The sequence below is a fragment of the Colletotrichum gloeosporioides genome (assembly GCF_011800055.1).
Source record: "Colletotrichum gloeosporioides strain Lc1 chromosome Unknown consensus_49, whole genome shotgun sequence".
NCBI lineage: Eukaryota > Fungi > Ascomycota > Sordariomycetes > Glomerellales > Glomerellaceae > Colletotrichum > Colletotrichum gloeosporioides.
In genome coordinates, this window is record NW_025544694.1 from 470,816 (window position 1) to 487,763 (window position 16,948).

A 16,948-nucleotide genomic window follows, 5' to 3' on the forward strand; every position below is an offset into this window, starting at 1 on the left:
GCCGGCTCAATCACCGCAACCCAAATGCAGGAAATTTATAGACCAATGTGGCATGGAAAATCTTGATCCTCACTCACAGTCATTGCCAGCAGCTAGTTCTGTGTGTCTCGAACTGTCATCCACGTCACATCATCAGGGAACCATGTGGGTATTAGAATTGGTCATGATTGCAATCGGCCTTTTCCCCGAATCGTGGCCCTTCATGAACGTCCTATAGTACAAGCAAAAGGGCAGGGAAAAACCCCTTCCTGCCACCCCATCCATGACCGCAATGCATGCAAAAGTTCCGTTAGGTGTTGAGAGTGTGTGTTGGTGTGAGAGAGTTTTCGGTTCCTGATGTACAGTTGTGTTTGTGTGTGTTGGTCGACAGGCGCAGAGATTAAAATGAAAATCCGCGAGTTCGTGTCCGAGTAGGAGCGGGTGGTGATCGTACAGATCCCGGCATAGCGCAGTCGTTCCTCTTGTTTTCCCCAGCCAGCCAGACCCTTCCGTGTAGAAGTATCAGGCCCGGGAAATTCTCTTTTCCTTCCCGTAAGGTATTCGTAACAGCGTCCCTTCTTTCTGTTTTATTTTGGTTTTCTGTTCTTTTACAGCGCAGGCTTAGCCTCGGCGCGGTCGAGGTGGGCACCAAGCATGTCAGCGGTGCTCTGCTCGCCGTCCTTGCCGTCGCCGCCGGCGGTCAGGAGCTCGCCGCCAGCCTCGCGCATGCGAAACTCGCGCTCCATGCCCTCGATCTGCTGGTCCTCAGCCCAGCAGGTGGCCAGAGGCACACCGATCATGAGGGCGGTGGCACAAACGACCCAGACGGTGCGGGAGCCGTAGTACCACGTGTTCTGGACGGCGCTGACGCCGAAGTTGACCTTGCTCTGGACCCAGCCGCGGGTGGTCGGGGGGATCATGTCCTTGAGGGCGTACAGGCGCTCAGCGAGGCTCTCGTCGGTAGGGTCGAAGTCGCTGTCGGCGGAGATTTCGGAGTCTGGCGGGGTGGGTTAGCGGGATTGTGACGTAGTGGGCAGGTCGCCTCGAGGGCCAAAAAAATTGTCCCGCCATTTCAGCGTCTAAGGGCAGCGCGAAACATACCGGTGTCAGTGAAGTCGGCATCGTCCTCGATGGGCCCGGCCTGGGCGCCCTGGAAGTGCTCGTCCTCGACCTCGGTGAGTTGGACCATTTTGGCGGTTGCTGTGTGTTTCTGCGACGAAAGATTGGGTGCGCTAGAGTCGGCCGCGAAGATCTCGAGGATGCGATCGCGGATGTGTCCCGGGGGCGTATGGAGACGAAAGTCGAAGCCGACGGGGTAGGAAGCGAGGAGACCGAGCTTCTGGAGTCGTACTAGGTTCGCTTGCTGTTGGTGACCTTGGCGAAGAGCCTTTTTCCAACCGAGGATCGAGAGCAGACGCTGGGTGTCGCAATCGAATTCGTTGGCGAGAAAGTAGTCGTCGAGGGAGCGGAGGAGGTCGGCGTCGTTGGGTGGGTGAGCTGGGAGTTGGCCAAGTAGAGGTTCAGCAAAGCTGCCAGAGATAGCATTGGTTGGACCCATCATGAGAATTTTTGGTAGCTAGCGTAATTGGTGATGGTCCGTGCATTGTGCACAGGAAGAAGGTTTCGCCGGGTATGACGTTGGTTGTTGGTGATACTAAGCACAGACCACCTTTGTTCAGGTGCCTTCCTATGATGTGATCCATCACTTCCTTCCCTTTTCCCTCTCGTATTCATCACATCAAAGTCATGGTTGACAGCCAGCGTATTCTAGTGGGAAGAAAGCACACTTATTGAATAATGTGTCAAGATTCGACGAGTACTCAAGCAATCTGATTCCTCACTGCGAGACCATCATTTTGCCGATGTAAGTCAAGGTAGACAGGTGAGCGGCCCTAATGAGCGGTCGATGGTAGCCACTGGGGACCTGCACAGGCTTCCTGCAGCAAGTGGACGGTCCGTACTCTATTATTGACGTTCGAGGATACCAGTCCTTGATACTTAAATGTCTTATGACCAAACCGTTCTCGAAGAATGCCAGCGAAGAGTAATACGTCTTGCCCGTGCTCAGTTGAACTCGTAGTTGATCACGGTTTTGAGGTCCCTTCACAGCGTTTGACCCATTCCCATAGCCACGAGACGTTTTTTTCTCAAAATAGGGCAAAGAATGGCTTTCTGGCTCATCTTCGGTGTCCCAAGAGTAATACCAAGGAATACACCTAGCTGGTGATGCCCACCGGCCAGGATGATCCACAACCGTCGCATGGAGCTCTTAGTCAAGACGTGAGAATATCTCGGTGCTTAGTCCACTGCGAACAAAAACCTTGAAGAGAATTTTCTGGTGTCTGTTGCGCCATCTTTCATAAATGCGCTCATGTCGGACTCGTAAGCGTTAGAACGTGATAGGCGAGATGGCATATGGGTTGTAGATCATCGGTATATAAGTGTCTTCTGATACCACCAGCTAAACAACAAAGGAGCAAAGAGACAACGATTTCTTCCTCCGCCAGCCTTTTATCACCGTCTCTTCCGCGGTCAGTGCCATTCACCGTCGCTTGCCCACACGTCAGTCGGCCCTATCGATGCAGCGAGGCTGGTCTCAGCGACTTTCTCGTCCACCATCTCCAGTCGTGTCGAAGTATTCCACGTGAATATAAACTTAGTATACGCCATGAACCTTACACAAGTCTCTCTGGCTTCCTTTGGACACCGCGATTAGATGATAAAGGTAGGCGTGATTAGATATCAAGGCCACAACAGCAAAATTCAGGTCGGCGGCAATTTGCTCGAGTAAGAGATGGTGTATGGGCGCGGTGACCCTCACTTAAATAGAAGAACTGAGTTGTCCTCTAAGCCGATATAGCGGATACATCGTCCTATGCAGGTCTTTCTTCACTGACAAGCTACCTCAACAATTGGATGTTCCATATCAACCAGCCCGACCCGATGAATCAGAAGATGTCAGAAGATGTCATCAAACACGATACCACTCAGCGGGACACATCTCCATCTGATTGCAAATGCTCATCATGAATTCGTAACTCTATGCATCCAGCTAAACCTATGGTATATCCCTCCAAAGAAACCAGTAATGCCTACGCGTGACAATGAGACCCCCTTCGAACGCCTTACATGCACAGAAATGCCCTATGCAATCTCCCCACGTGCCACCACGCTTTAGAAATGCACACTCCGCTTCTTGGCAATCTTAGCCTTCCTCTCCTCCTCGGCGCGGTCCCGATGGAAGAAGTTGCTGACGCTAGCAGCCGTATTCCCGTACGGGCCCTGGAGCAGCCCCGAAACCAGGTTCGGCAGTTTACCCCGGCCGCCCTGCTGCTGCTGCGGTGGCGCCTGCTGCTGCTGTTGCTGGGGCGGCGCCGCCGACGACATTGTCGGCGTCGGCGCAAAGTGTACCTGCTGAGGCCGGTACGCACTCGTCCCCGGCTGGCCCTGGTTATACGGCCCCGCACTGGATGGCCTCGGCGGCTGCGCGGGCGCTACGTGCCACGAACCACCGGAGCTTCCAGGGGGCGGCTGGTGCCGCGGCGGCAAGCCCGGCCCTGGGCCCGACGCGGCAGGCGGGACGCCGTACAGTCTCCTCAGCCGCTCCGTCTCCCTTTCGATCTCGGCCTCCTTCCGCCGGCGCTCTTTGTCCTCCTTCTCAAGCATTTTGGTAATACGCTTCGCTTCTTCCGCGTCTCGGCGCTCGCGCTCGCGGGCCTGGCGCTGCTCCTCGGCCACCATGGCTTGCAGGCGCTTCGTCTCGTTATCGATCTCCCACTGCTGGCGGGCGTTTGCACGCGGGGGCCCGTTGTTCATGGGCTGTGCTGCCGGCGGCGAGACGGGCTTGTTGCCGATCGCGCCGGACATGGAGGCCACGGGGGCCATAGGGACGGGCTGCGGTGGCGGGGGCTTGGAGTTCTTTCTGCGGCCGGAGATCGGAGGCGGGGCTGCGGTAAGGTTGAAGACGTTTTGCCTGGGGTTGAGGAAGATGTCGCGCAGGACCTCGGCGCCAAGCAAGAGAACGATGTCCAGGCCCTTGCGATCCTCGACGTCCACCCGTTGTAGGTTGGGCTCGTAGATGGTCACGGCGCTCTCGTTTTTCTTGTCCTTGTACATGGCGACGGTGATGTCCGGCTCCTTGCTCTTCTTGCCGGCTACGCTCTTGCCGACCATGTAGCACGTCATGTCCCTGCTCAACCTCCCGTCGCGCTTCCAGCGGAAGACTACCTTGGGCACGGTGTCGCTGACGGGAGGGTCGTCGGAGGAGCGGTCGATCATGCTCGCGCTGGGCTCGCGGAATGTTTGCTCGGGCATCTCAAATTCCCAGCTGTCGCTCTTGCCCCAGCTGCCGGACTTCGTCTTGATAACCACTTGCGAGTCCGGGTTATACAACTGCAAGGTGACCTGGTCTGGGAGGATGGGCTGCGGCGGTGCGGGCTGGCCGCCCTGGGCGCGGACCTCCGCCGTGGAGAGCGTTGGCTGTGTCCATTCTGGCTCGACGAGGACCTCGGCGTAGACGATCTGCTGGGAGGCGATGTCGGTAAGGGCAGAGGCGTACTTGTTGCGAGCAACCGGATTAGCAGGGTCGGCGCGCTTGAGGAGGTAGTGCGGCGTGAGTTCAGATCCCTGGTGGGTAAAGTAGAGGACTGTGTTGGAGGGGTTGTCCGAGGAGGGGCGAAAGTGGAATGTCGGGAGGTTTTCGTCGAGCATGGTTGCGGGATTGACAGCCGGCGGCTCGCGAAAAATCAAAACAGGTTGGCTCGATGCTGGATTTGTAACGCTCGCCAAAAAGGAAAGCTTCTTTCCCGTGGGTTTGACGTTCGAGAAGGGTGGGTTGGCTAGATAAAGAAAAGGCCAGGCCTCGGATCAGGCTGCCGTTGACTAGGGCGGCGAGGGTAGGGTGTGCGAGGTCAAGTGGGCTGAGTCTTAGTCCTTGTCCCGTCACCCGTCCGCCTTGGCTTTATGATGAATCAAAGACACTGTCACCGCCCAGAGAAACACCGGTCAAGGAAACGAGGCTAAGCGCCCGCCCACGTGAATCGAGGCAGAGGGAGCGCAACCTTCCGGAAGGATCGCGGCAAGCTGTAGGAACGAGCTGATGGAATGGCTATCAGACGAGACACTTGGGAAAGGTGAGTAAAAAAAAAATAGAGGCTGAAGAGTATATACGCAAGACAGGGCCCCGCCGTCGAGAGAAAGGTTGAAGCCTGGTTAGTGTTGATTAGAAAAGAGAGCGTCTGCAGGATTGGCGGTTCAACCTGGCCTAGGTACTAAGGTAGGACTTGAGCATGCGCACAGCGCCCCTCAATCAGCAAGCAAGTCGTAGCAAGTAGAGCGGCGTGCAGCGCATGCTGTGTTACGTACGTCAACGCGCCCCGCCCTCGCCCGTCCAGCACTCCAGTCCAATGTCTTCACATTACACCCAGCTGCAAGCCTCAGTGGTGACCCCACATATTCTCCGGCTCCGCCACAGCCGTCCAGGTGCCCCTTCTACCCGCTGCGAACCTCGCTGGCGCTGCCCAATCCCCCGTGGAAAAATTCCCTTGCTCGGAGTCCTTCGGCCTCTGATTCGTCCGCTCGCCGGCAGCGGGAACAGCACTGCAATTCGTGCTATGCGGCTGTGCAGGCGAGTGGGAACGTGAAGAATGGAGGCCAGAAGGCCCGAGTACCCATAAACTGTTTTGGAACTGCGAAGGAACCATCGTTCCCGAAACGCGTGGCCAATGGCCGTCCATCGGTTCCGTCCTCTTCCAGTGCCTGTCTCTGTATATCCCGCGGATGAGCTTAGCTGAAAGGGCGGCGGCCCGCGGGTGTGAACGATGAGCGGCGGTAGGCTGTGTACTTGGTGATGCGTAAGCTGCTGCAATTTAGAGGATCATGGGCTGGGCGGAATCCGCCTTGGCGGTCGTCGCCGCGTCATTGGCGCCTTTGCCCATTTTGAGTATTGATTAGGAGGAATCAAGCTTGATCCGACTGCTTGCCCTGTGGCTTTCTTTCTGATTTAAGCACTGACAATGCGGCGTGAAGTCTGCAGCAGTGCAAATCGATGGATTCGGGGCCTTGCAGGTAATCGTGGCTCAGGATTGAGGACTCACGTATTGCAGAGGCCGGGAAGCACCAAGCAAATATCTGCCGATGCAGAAGCCCGGCCACGATGGCGAAGAAGCTTCATCATCCTCAGGCCTGGCCATTCTTGGCTGCTTGTTCAATTACGACGTTGAAAGAATCGGTGTTTCCATAAAAAGAAACAAACCAAGTCGTTCGTCGACCTGATCGCCCAACAAATCAGCATCGCAGGTGCCTGACGATCTCAGTCAACGAACGAAATCATCTGCGCCTCCAACCCATCAACAGCATTTGCGCTAATGGCAGACAAAGCAAGGCCAATCATGTTCAAGTACTGTTAACATTGTTATACTTTTTGGATTACTCCCACCGCTCCTCTCCGTATGCATCTCTTCTGCTCCTCGCCTGCTCTCGACTATCTGTACATGTGCAGCTGAAAGCCACGGGTCGTCGTATATCAAACTCCGCAAGGCCCCCCAAGCGCCAGGCTTGAAGAGGAGGCGGTGCAGCGAGTCTTGTGTGAATACAGTTCATGTTTGAATTTATACTACAGCCTCTTTCGGTGGCCTGTTCATGGGTGATACGATGATGATGATAAATGTTATTACAACACCCCCTCGCTTGCCTTCTCATTTTGACATCCTGCCGCGCTGCGCCGTGCTTGGGTATGAAAACAAAGAAAAGTGACTGTTGGTCCTGTGTCACGTCTGGCTACGACGCATTGGAATTCAGATCGGGCCGTCGGGGTACTTCTCCGTCAGGCATCATCATGGTGAATTGAGGTTCGGGTGGCAGGCCGTTCTGTCCCGTCCCGGCCGGAAGTCCGGGCACGGGAGGGACGTCTTCGTCGGTTTCTGGCCGTGCCTGCGCTCTCTTGATGCGACCTGTTTGCTGGTTGACCCAGCTGTTGACAGATCGGAATCTTGGTGGCAAGTCTTCGCTCGTCTCGGTGTATACAGTGTCACGGTTGCTCTTACTCATCCACGAGAACCGACCGGCTTGACTCTGCCTGATTGGGGGCGGTGGTTGCAGTGCCATACCAGGTACTACAATGTCCCCGTCACCAAAACCGGACGAAATCGAAGACAGCTCACTCGCCCGGTTGACTTGTCGTCTGTTGGGATCATAAGCGTCTGATGGTTGACGAGCCAACTCTGATTGATTGAAGAAGGCTCCAGCTCCCATACCCGAGCGAAGGGTCATGTTGGGATCGGTAGGGGTGCCGTATTGTCCAATAATGTGTGTCAAGGACTGGCTGGGCGCGTGACTGATGAGAGTGCCCGTTTGTGTGTTATAGGTGCCAACGCCGGTGTTGAAAGTATCGACCTGGCTGGTATAGGTGCCCGTTTGGCTGTTAAAGGTGCCTTGTCCGTTCATAATGGGTTGGTTGGCCCGCATTTGAATCGTGCCTGACGGGCTCATGGTCATCGGGCTACCCCTGTTGTCGGCCGGTGACATATACTGGCCACCATATGCAGACGCTGAGCCGGGACCAAAGTTACCGATCGGTTTTCCGGAGTAGACGTCCGTGTTCAATCGCAGGGTTCCTCTTGGCCCAACTCCCTTCTCGTACTGAGGCGGTTGGCTGCGGCCGTCCAGGTTCTCCCATCCGCCACCCACTGAACGATTCCTGAAGAACGGAATCTTGGATCCGAAACCGGGGGTATCGCCACGGTAGGCAGATTCTCTGTCCCTCTTCCTCCGCGCTGCCCTCTTCAATGTCCTCCACACAATCCAGCAGAGGAAACTTGCAAAAATGAAAGACCCTACTAATGTTAGCACTGAACGGCCTTACATGGCGTTTTAATACGTACCGATAGAACCGACCGCGATCAAAGCATGCTCGGTTTCCGGATTCATACGCGGCGGTCTGCCATCATCCTTGTCCCGGCTTCCAGTCTGCCCAGGAAGAGCTGAAATGGTTTCCGCAGGAATCACTGCTGATGCCAATGTGGCAGTGACAGTGGGCGTTGTATGTCCATCAATACCCTTCCTAGGAGCAGACGGTTCGAGAGATGGCAAAGGCGGCAGACCAGTAGTCGGGGGCGGAGCAGAAGGTGTTGGGGCTGAAGGCGTGGGATACTTTGGCTTCTTGGGCGTAGGCTGTCACAGTCAGTTATTTTCTCACACCTGAGTGCTGGAGTCGACCACTCACCGGATCCATGGATGGCATCATAGTCGAGATCAACGTGACAGTACGTGCTGGGGCCGTTACTGTCATCGTTGCTGGGGGCGGTCCTGGCTGAGGCTCCTCAGGAGGCGGTGGTGGCGGCGGGTCAGGCTCTGCTGGTGCCAAAACAGGCGGTGGTAGTGGTGATTGTGGTGGTGGTGGTGGAGGCTCTTCAGGCTCGGGGGGACGCTGTACAGGAATTTCAGGGTGAGCTGCTGGAGTTTCGAAGGCGGGAGGGACTGATGCCGCTGGAGCCGCTCGGGGAGGAGGGTTGGGTACCGTGGACGCAGGCGGCAGAGATGAAGGTGTAGCCTTGGGGGGCGCTGATACTCGCAACGGAGGCGCTGATTCCTGGGGCAACTGGATGGCCGGAGGAAATGAAGCCACCGGACGGGCTGATACCGCCGGTGCGGGCCGGAGAGTTGCCACAGGCAGTGGCGTGCCGTTCTGCAAGCTATTTGATGGCCTGAGACTCGCCTTTGGTGTGTCCGGGCTTGATGGTTGCTCCTGTTGTTGCTGGGGAGGAGGATACCTGAGTTTCTGTTTCCTCCTCGGATTGTCGCTGTCGCTGTCTGATCGTGCCTCTACCCTGTCGGCGAATTCGTGCCCAGGGCCAACTGCCCTCTTCCAGATACCACCAGCAGCCCGTCGTACTTGCGTTGCATACTCATCGTCGGATTCCTCGTCGCGTTCCGTAAACAGAGAGGGTATCTTGATATTGGCGGGGCGGGCGGCTCTCCGGGAAGGCTTCGAGCCCTGCTGGACTGCGTGGGGAGCCATGCCCTTCTCCTCGATCATCCTATCCTTCCAATCCGGACCGAAGAAAGTCGCCGAAATGTTCCCTTTTGTCAATCGGTTCCGACCATGGCCCTCAGCTTACGAAATTCGGTGTTGATATTCGGCGATAAAAGTTGGATGATGGTTCGAGGCGGTGCGGTAAAGAAGTATAGGTGCAGGTGAGACGTCGAATCGAGTGCGAGACAAATACACGGATAGTAAAAAAGCTACAAAGACGAAATAGACAATTGCCAGCAAAGGGGTCTAGAAGAATCGAAAGGAATAAGGCCGGCCTTGGTATGTGAAGAATGGAAAAAGTGGTGAACACTAAACAAGTGGCGGAGGTATTGGCAGTAAAGGGAGAAGAGGGAGAAGGGAGGGAAGAAGAGAAGCCAGCCGAGAGAGAGGCGACAGTATGTATCAGATTGGGTCGATCATCTATCCACCATTCGCGGGGAGACCCATGCTGCATGACAGATGCCCCCCGAGATGCTTCAGGGATAGATCCAGACACCCCGGGCGGGCACCAGCACTGACTAGGACTGGCGCAGGAACTGGCACGCGAAAGCCGATGGGTGCGGCGCCCTAGTGGGTGGTCCGTGGATCGTAAGTCAGCGGTCACTCGCGTGGTGGTTTTGTCATGCCGTACACCTACTGCGTTGCTGGTGTTGCTGCACCGCCGGTAGTCGAAGGGGGCCTGCTGAGAAGGAGATGCGACCAGACGGTCATTCGTCACTCATTGGTGCTTTGCTCTGCGGGTTCCTGGATTCCTTCTCCCCGTACGTGTCCAGGCGTGAGGTTAAAGCCTCCTTGATTCTGCTCGCTCAGACTGGTCTTGGTCTGGTTGTTCTTGGCAGGCCGAACACGATTGCGCAGCTTCTGTGTGTAGTGAGCGAGTGCATTGTGCGCAAGACCAGATGATGGCATCTCGAGTAACAAAAAATCTCGCACCAGACCTGCGCGAAAGGCAGGTATTGCAGCCGCAGCAGCACCAGCACCAGCAGCGGCACAGAGCCCCAAGCAGAAGCAGAACCGGCTTGAGGAGGTCGAGGAAGGTCCACCCCTCCCCCTTCTGCCCCTGCTTCCTGCGGTAGCCGGACAGGCCTTTTCGTCTAACCCGTATCCATTCCCCTGGCGTCTCTGGACAGGGGCCCCGGGGATGGAGGCTCCAGAGCATGGCACGTAGCATGGATGGTGGAAGGTGTCTGGAATGGAAGATGGTGGTTTCCCGTAGCGAGTTGGACCAGTGCGCAACGAGGACAGACGAGCAGCAGAAGCTTGTAAGGGTCAATCATTGCCTGCTTCAGGCTTCAGCAGGCCACTGAAGCTGGGCCGGCGGTGGACGGAGACGCAGAACGCTGAGGGCCAGGGGCGAGGGCGAGACGGTATGGGGGTAGCTTCATCCTCATACCGGTGGGGGAGAACGGGCGGCGGGCGAAGGAGGAGGCGAGAATACGGCAGTCGGGATGCTGGTGTCAAGGACACCCCCAGTGAGCGCAGCGTGACCGTGGTGAAGATCGCGGCGGGGGGTCCATTTCTTCAGTATCTCCCGTAGCAGACGGCAGCAGAGATTCCCTCGCTGAGAGCCTGAGAGAGAGACAGAGAACGAGAGAAGTTTGTATGTGCGAGCGCGTGTGTGTGCCGTGTGAGGTGTGGTGTGGTGGAGAGGTGAGACATTGAGTCGGCCAGTCTGGTGTCGATGCTGCGGTTTCGAAGAACCGAATCGGGACCAAGTGGGAACGACGGCATGTGTGGCCGCTAGCAAGCGGCGGCATGAACATTGCGGAGGGCATGTTAGTGCAGACAGCGGCGGCCGGCATTTGAGGGGTCTTTTGGGTGCAGTGCTGCGACGACACTTGCAGGGGGCCATACGTCTCAGCGTGGGAAAGAGCGGGTTTCAGGACAGGGGGAGGGCCTGCCGCCTTCGCCCTTGCAGAGTGACAGTTTGGGACTAGCCTCTTTCGGGAGAGACACAGCTAACGACGGTTAGGTTCCTGCTCCTAACTTCCTGTTCCTGTTCCTGGTGCGGTGGCTGCCGGGAGAGCGTCCGACGGCGGCGGCACGCCCTGACGCCCTGGGCACTGACAGTCCTGACTCCGCGGGCCAGTCTCTCGCTTGCCCCCCACTGCGCTGCGGGCTGCGAGTCCAGTGCTGGAACACCGCTGAGGCGTTACGCCCAAAGTGCTGCAGCTGCAGCCCGCGGACACGTCGGTGGCCTTCTGGATGCCGTTTCCTTTCTCAGTAAGGTACGCATATCATCTATCTCATGTTTGGTGACAGCATCTGGCCCCGTCACGTCAACAACAACAAGTCAGGTCCGCAGTCTAGACACACGATAACACTGGAGCCTCAAGCCAGGGGTTGTTCGATAGCAGCAGCAGCCCCATACGCAGTGGGATATCCGAAAAGCACCTCACCTTCAAGTCAAGGTGCATCTCAGACACCTCGAGCACGGTGCTCTCGTCCGGTATGGGCACTCCATACACCCTCTTAACCCGTCCTGGCATCTCATTCGTGACTTTCGGCAGCGTTGGGGGCATCAAGGTACGTTCCGACGGCTGAAGCTCAAAGTCACGTCGACGAGCACGTCAGAAGTCAGGTCGTCCCTCGCCTGGTTAGGCACCGACATGGTTGACATGGGCAGCCAGAGCATCATACAATCCAACCGAAAGGCATCTACCTGTCGCAGTCACGAGGCATGGTGGTAAGGCATACTCGAACGAGAAGAGAGGAGAGCTGCTGCAAGACATCACGTCTGGGTCCCTGTCGCCTGACTGCAGGAGCTGAAGTGAAAACTCGCCCTCCACCTTTCCGACTGCCGTCATGCCGAATTCGACGGTTGATTCCATCCTCCAATCCAGTCGAACCATTCTACCCTCTTACCCCTGAGAAAGAAAGCTAGAAACCCTGAACTGCCAGCTTGAACGCTATCGTCATCCGTATTATCCTGAAGGTGATGGTGGTGGTGGTTGTCGGATTCACATTACATTCGCCAGCTTGCCTCCCCGTCCAGGGTCGTCGACGAAGAGAGGCGGGTGAGGCTCTTCAACGTTCATGCTAACGCAGTAGCAACTGCCGTTATTGGCTTGGACTCCCCTGTCATTCCTCCGAGCTGCCAGATCTGGCCGACGGAAACGTCCATCGCTGGGCAAAACGCCCAGATTTTAGTTTGGTCGCTGTGTCCCCTTTTTCAATTCAATTTCTCCTAGCCGCGAGCTAGTTGGACATCCAATTCCTTCTGGAATTAAGGTAACCGCTGAAAGCAAACCAGCACAAAAGCATGGTGCTTTCCGAATTGTTCGCTTTCCCTTTCGATACTTTCGATAATTAGCCGCTTCTCGTTCCCTCGTTGCGACTTGTCAGTCGTCGACCAAGTCAGTTAGACTACGGAATACACTCAGTTCAAACCTGCTCGCCTCGTTCCAGCCCCTGAAAGACTAGCGGCCCCAGCCAATGGTCAACCGGCCTCCGACTAACGACGGGCGAGCGACTGACGAGCAACTCACAAACTCGACCGAACCCAAACCTCCTGTCCCCAATACCAATGCTACGCGGCCGAGTCGGCCACTTTCGCTATTGGTCTCGGCCTATGCTATACCCCCTCTCTCGCGCGCCAGACAAGCAAGGCCCTGAGCCGCACGGCCTCCTCCAAGTCTCCAACCCCCAAAACCTGACTCTCGTCACACTCTTCGCACACTTTTGCCGTCCTAACCGGCGGGCTCCCAGGACCCGTCATCGCCCCGTGTTCATGTGTCCCACGCTCTTTCTCTCTCACACACGTTGTCTTCATCTCATCCTCGACCTCAACCATCACCAATTCTCCACACCCTTTCCTCCCCCTTCCCTCCCTGGCTGCAACATCTCGCAAGAGTTGTCGCACCCAAGGAGGCAAATAAGCTCCCATCTTGGCATCTGGAAACCTGCACAGGCGATCTGAGCAACCCGTAACTCCGCCGCTCATTGGCTACTGTCTCCATTCGTTCAGAACTTCAGACAGAAGCTTGATCACCGCACCAGCCTTGGCCGTCATAGCCGGAAGTGTTGGAGAACAAAGTTCCGTTAAACGTGAGCTTCTCGGCGAGTGAAGCGAGAGCAGTAAGAGAGAGGGGAACTCAGTCCTGTTCCTGCTCTGTGCCCTCACAGTTATCTATGTCTAATTCTCTGAACCATCTTGCTGGGCGCGCTTTAACAGGCATTCTACAGCCTGGCTGCATTCCTGCGGCGTAATTGCATCGTGAAGCCATGGCGGCGGGCTTGGCGATATATATGAACCCGTACCAGGAGGCCGGGAAACTTTGATGCGCCCAGGAAAGCCTCCCAATATATTGAATCAATATGCTCTGTTTGGGCCACTGTCGCGATGCCTTTTCCCACGGCCGCATGCGCAGCGATGCGTCCCAAGCCGGGATCAACGCTCGCTTGACAAATCTTCCGCGGCTTGGCTACCACCAGCACAGTACATCATCCGCCAAGCTCACGATCAACTACCAAGAACGCGGGAGGGCATCTTCCCACCCACCGCATGGGTGCAGATAGGCGAAATGGATGATGGGATATGTGTGCAACAAAGAATGGTCGTAATGCCACGAAACACCGGTGTTCTGGACTTTTCGGACGTGGACTTTTCGGACCCACGACCCGCGAGGCCGCCCGCGTTGACGTCCAGTCCCTCCCACCCCCGATGCGTGATCCCGGGAACTTATGAGGGGCCTTTTAAGAGGCACATTCAACTTGACGAACTAGTTGGATTCACCATCGACATTTAGAGTGGCTCTTGACAGCGGGCGGGCTGGATGGGAAGAAGCTCTCATGTGGGCACCATGTTTCCGCCACGACGCTCCCGTCGTCGCCGCCCGCGCGCGCCCATCTGCCGGCATAATCAAATTGCGGGCATAGCTTCTTCTCGAGCAGCCGCACTGGGGCACTATCATGCAGCGTAAAGCAATGTGAATGACGGATGAGCTGAGAATTGGCCCATTCTCGCCTTCGGAATTCTGAGGCAAGCGGGTACTTCTCAGAATGTCTGGCGATTGGGGGGAGAGGGGGTTCACTATGTTCAAGGTGAAGCCTGAACGGAAGTCGGCACTGCTGGATGACGACAAAACGTTTGATGCCCTTCGTAAATTTCTCACCTCTTTCTCCTCTGCCCCCTTCTTCACAGTTCACACCGGCCGCGGACTGCGATCAAACGCGGCGGTTGGCTGGCCGCTTCATCTGCTTTGCTCCGTCTGGATGGGATTCTGTCTGTTGCTTGAGGGGGGCGGCCTTTCTGGGATGGAAGGTCTTGGCTCCACTTTCTCTCCTGCGTGGGAGGCTCGTAGTCAGACACGACCCTGTTTCACATTTTCCACAACATCTCCCTCTACGGTCTACGGGCGTTGGTAGGTGTGTTACCCTCCACCCACTGCGGCTACCGCTGGGCTCTCTCTGGCCGGGTTGAGTTTGCGGCGTTTCACAGTCTACTCGGAGGCCCGGCTTCGGGGGTGGGCGAAGATTGTAGTACAAGTGTAGGACACGAGAAATCTCGCGGGACCGTTTCGTTTACAAGGCCACGCTAGTACGCCCAGCTTCTTCGATCCCTTGGTACTGCGGGAGGAGGAGGGGACCTGTGGTTCGCGACAGTGAGGCTTGGCCCAAGGAAACTTTTCCCAAAAAGCGCTTGTCGCCGATGGAGCTGATGTTGAGCCTCTGCCGTCCCAGACCCGTGTGGTCGGGTTTACCCCGAGCATGTGCTTGGGTTTCCTCCTCATCGGGGGAAACCCGTGATGCATTGGTAAGTCAATGATGATGCCGACATTCGATCTCTTCTTTTCCATTCTCATCCCCAGATGACGGGCGGCGTCATGATGCCTTCAGAAGACACACGGATGCGAGTTTCGCCAAGTGTGCGCGCCAAGCGAGTTCTTTGCACATCTGAAGGTTGGGTTTTAGTGCGCACGCGAGAGAGAGGGTGTGAAAGGGAAATCGCGCGACGGCGCGATGGGAAGCCGAGGCAGCTGCAAGGTCGAACATCAGACCGAGGCCACCCACTGCGCAGCCACATGTCTGGGGTTCTGGTGAACCGGTCTGAGGGTGCTTGCTTGCTGCTGCTGCTGCTGCTGCTGAGGTTTGGCATTGAGACGGACGCAGAGACTGTGACTGGGCAGTTGGCACAGTTTGATGACGGTGACGAATTGAGGGAGGGCCAAGGCTGTCTTTTGTACGAAAATGCGAGCCGGGCAGAGAAGCCAAAGTTTAATTGATGATCTGTGTCTCGCAAAAGCCGAATTCGTTATCACCGACGGTGCCGACGGCCTCGGCGACGCTTTCGGGGAGAAGGAGGAATGTGGAACCCCACGGCCCGCTCAGGGCAGGTAACACCCCGGAGGCGGTGCCTCGTCTCGAGGCACCGGACTGGGGCAGCCAGAGTGGGCAGCGGTGCGAGACGCGGCGGAGGTAGAGATCGAAGAGGGGGCAATTTCGGCCGGAGGGGAGTGCACGTCTGCTCCATCCTCGGGGCATCGGCAAGTCATCGGAATATGGGAGGGGCCTTCAATTTCGGGCAAGTGACTCCAAGCCCTACCCAAAGTATCCGTAGCGCCGTTGGGTCATCTTCATCTCCAAGAGCCGCGAGCTAAGGCAAGATCCATGATTCCACAAGCCCGAGATATGGCGGTCGCCTTTCGGAGGGGTTCGGAGAAGCGGCATAGGCCAGCGTTCTCTAGTCGCATATCGGGCCGGCTAAAGTGGCAGGCGGCTAGGTTATCTCATGGGAGTTTGCGGGATCTGGGGTGTCTTCACAAGCCATTGAGTTTCCGGAGGGAGGGAATGGCAGGTGATATTCATATGATTGATGTTTTGGCGTTGCATGTGCGCAAATGAAGTCGTGAAAGTAAATCAGCGGCAGCAGCAGCAGCAGCGACGGCGGCTCTGCGATGGAGTGGCTGGCGACAGAGATGAAGGTGGGGCCGCGTGAGCGGTATTAGTGACGATTGTGTGTAACGTAAAGTAATGATTAGGTATGTGTCGTGACAACAACAAGGCCGCCGGGCGAGCATATGCGCGGAAAAAGAGCGCAATGGAGATTCTGGGTCATCTGGGGTTAGTGTGTTCTATCACGACATCAGTCTTATTTTAGATTCCTGGTGAATGGCCCATTTGTACTTTGTGGAATTGCAGAGGATGCAGCGGACAGAGCGGCCCGTAGAAAGAAAAAAATAGAGTCAGTCGGGCAAAACGCCGGGTTTCGGCCGGGGCTGGCGGCGGCGCTGGCGGACTGCTTTGCGCGGGGCTTCCTCTCTTAGACTCACTCACCTCAACGTTGCTCCGTCCTTGGTAGTGAATTGGCGATGATGGATCAGGGTGAGTAAACCCCGATGGCCCACCGAAAAAACCACTATCCACATCACGATGACTCTGATAGAGGAAAAAACAAGCGCTCCATTGGGGGAAGAGAGAGACGGGACGCGGCTGCTGGGCAGAGTGCGCGGGAATACTCCCCGCCAACGACGGGATCCAAGGTGCCTGAGGTGCCCTGTATCCACGCAGTGGTTCCCCTGTAATTCGGCCAAGACCTTCCCTCTTGTCAGCGACAGCGCAGTCGGCCACAGTCTTCCGCGCCCAGTCGACCCAATCACAGCCCCTCGTTTGCGTCCAAGCTTCCGTCGATACCAGCAGCGGAGCGCGCTATCTCTGACCTCACCCCCGTAGCACCTGAAATTTTCTGCAAGCTGCGAAAAAAATACCGCCGACTTGGGAGGGTCCAGCCGCCAGCTAAATCTCTCTTGCCAGGTGCGTCACACACACCAACGCACACAACCTGGGAAGCCGGTCATCCTTATCGTTGCCCTTCCCCTCCGGCTTCGTTCTCTTTCTTTCTTTCCCTTCCCCTTCTCTCATTGCATCGTCGCCTTCCTCAACCACTTCCCATTCCCCAAACGGTCAACGGGGACCTCCCTCCCATCGACAATTGAAGCA

The 16,948-nt window shown here is 56.6% G+C and overlaps 3 protein-coding genes across 3 annotated transcripts; all 3 read right to left on the bottom strand.

The window, feature by feature from the left end:
- Positions 1–587: 587 nt before the first annotated feature.
- Positions 588–1,537, bottom strand: GCG54_00012170 (Mitochondrial import receptor subunit tom22; the record flags this gene model as incomplete). The annotated part of the gene is made up of 2 exons (XM_045412056.1): positions 588–976; positions 1,081–1,537. 2 exons carry the CDS (start codon positions 1,535–1,537, stop codon positions 588–590), a joined length of 846 nt encoding a protein of 281 aa, XP_045263840.1.
- A 1,616-nt stretch (positions 1,538–3,153) lies between these two features.
- Positions 3,154–4,689, bottom strand: GCG54_00012171 (uncharacterized protein; the record flags this gene model as incomplete). Its single annotated transcript, XM_045412057.1, has 1 exon — positions 3,154–4,689. The coding sequence occupies one exon, from the start codon at positions 4,687–4,689 to the stop codon at positions 3,154–3,156; it is 1,536 nt and encodes a 511-aa protein (XP_045263841.1).
- A 2,067-nt stretch (positions 4,690–6,756) lies between these two features.
- Positions 6,757–9,013, bottom strand: GCG54_00012172 (uncharacterized protein; the record flags this gene model as incomplete). The annotated part of the gene is made up of 3 exons (XM_045412058.1): positions 6,757–7,811; positions 7,860–8,148; positions 8,201–9,013. The coding sequence occupies 3 exons, from the start codon at positions 9,011–9,013 to the stop codon at positions 6,757–6,759; spliced, it is 2,157 nt and encodes a 718-aa protein (XP_045263842.1).
- Positions 9,014–16,948: the final 7,935 nt, after the last annotated feature.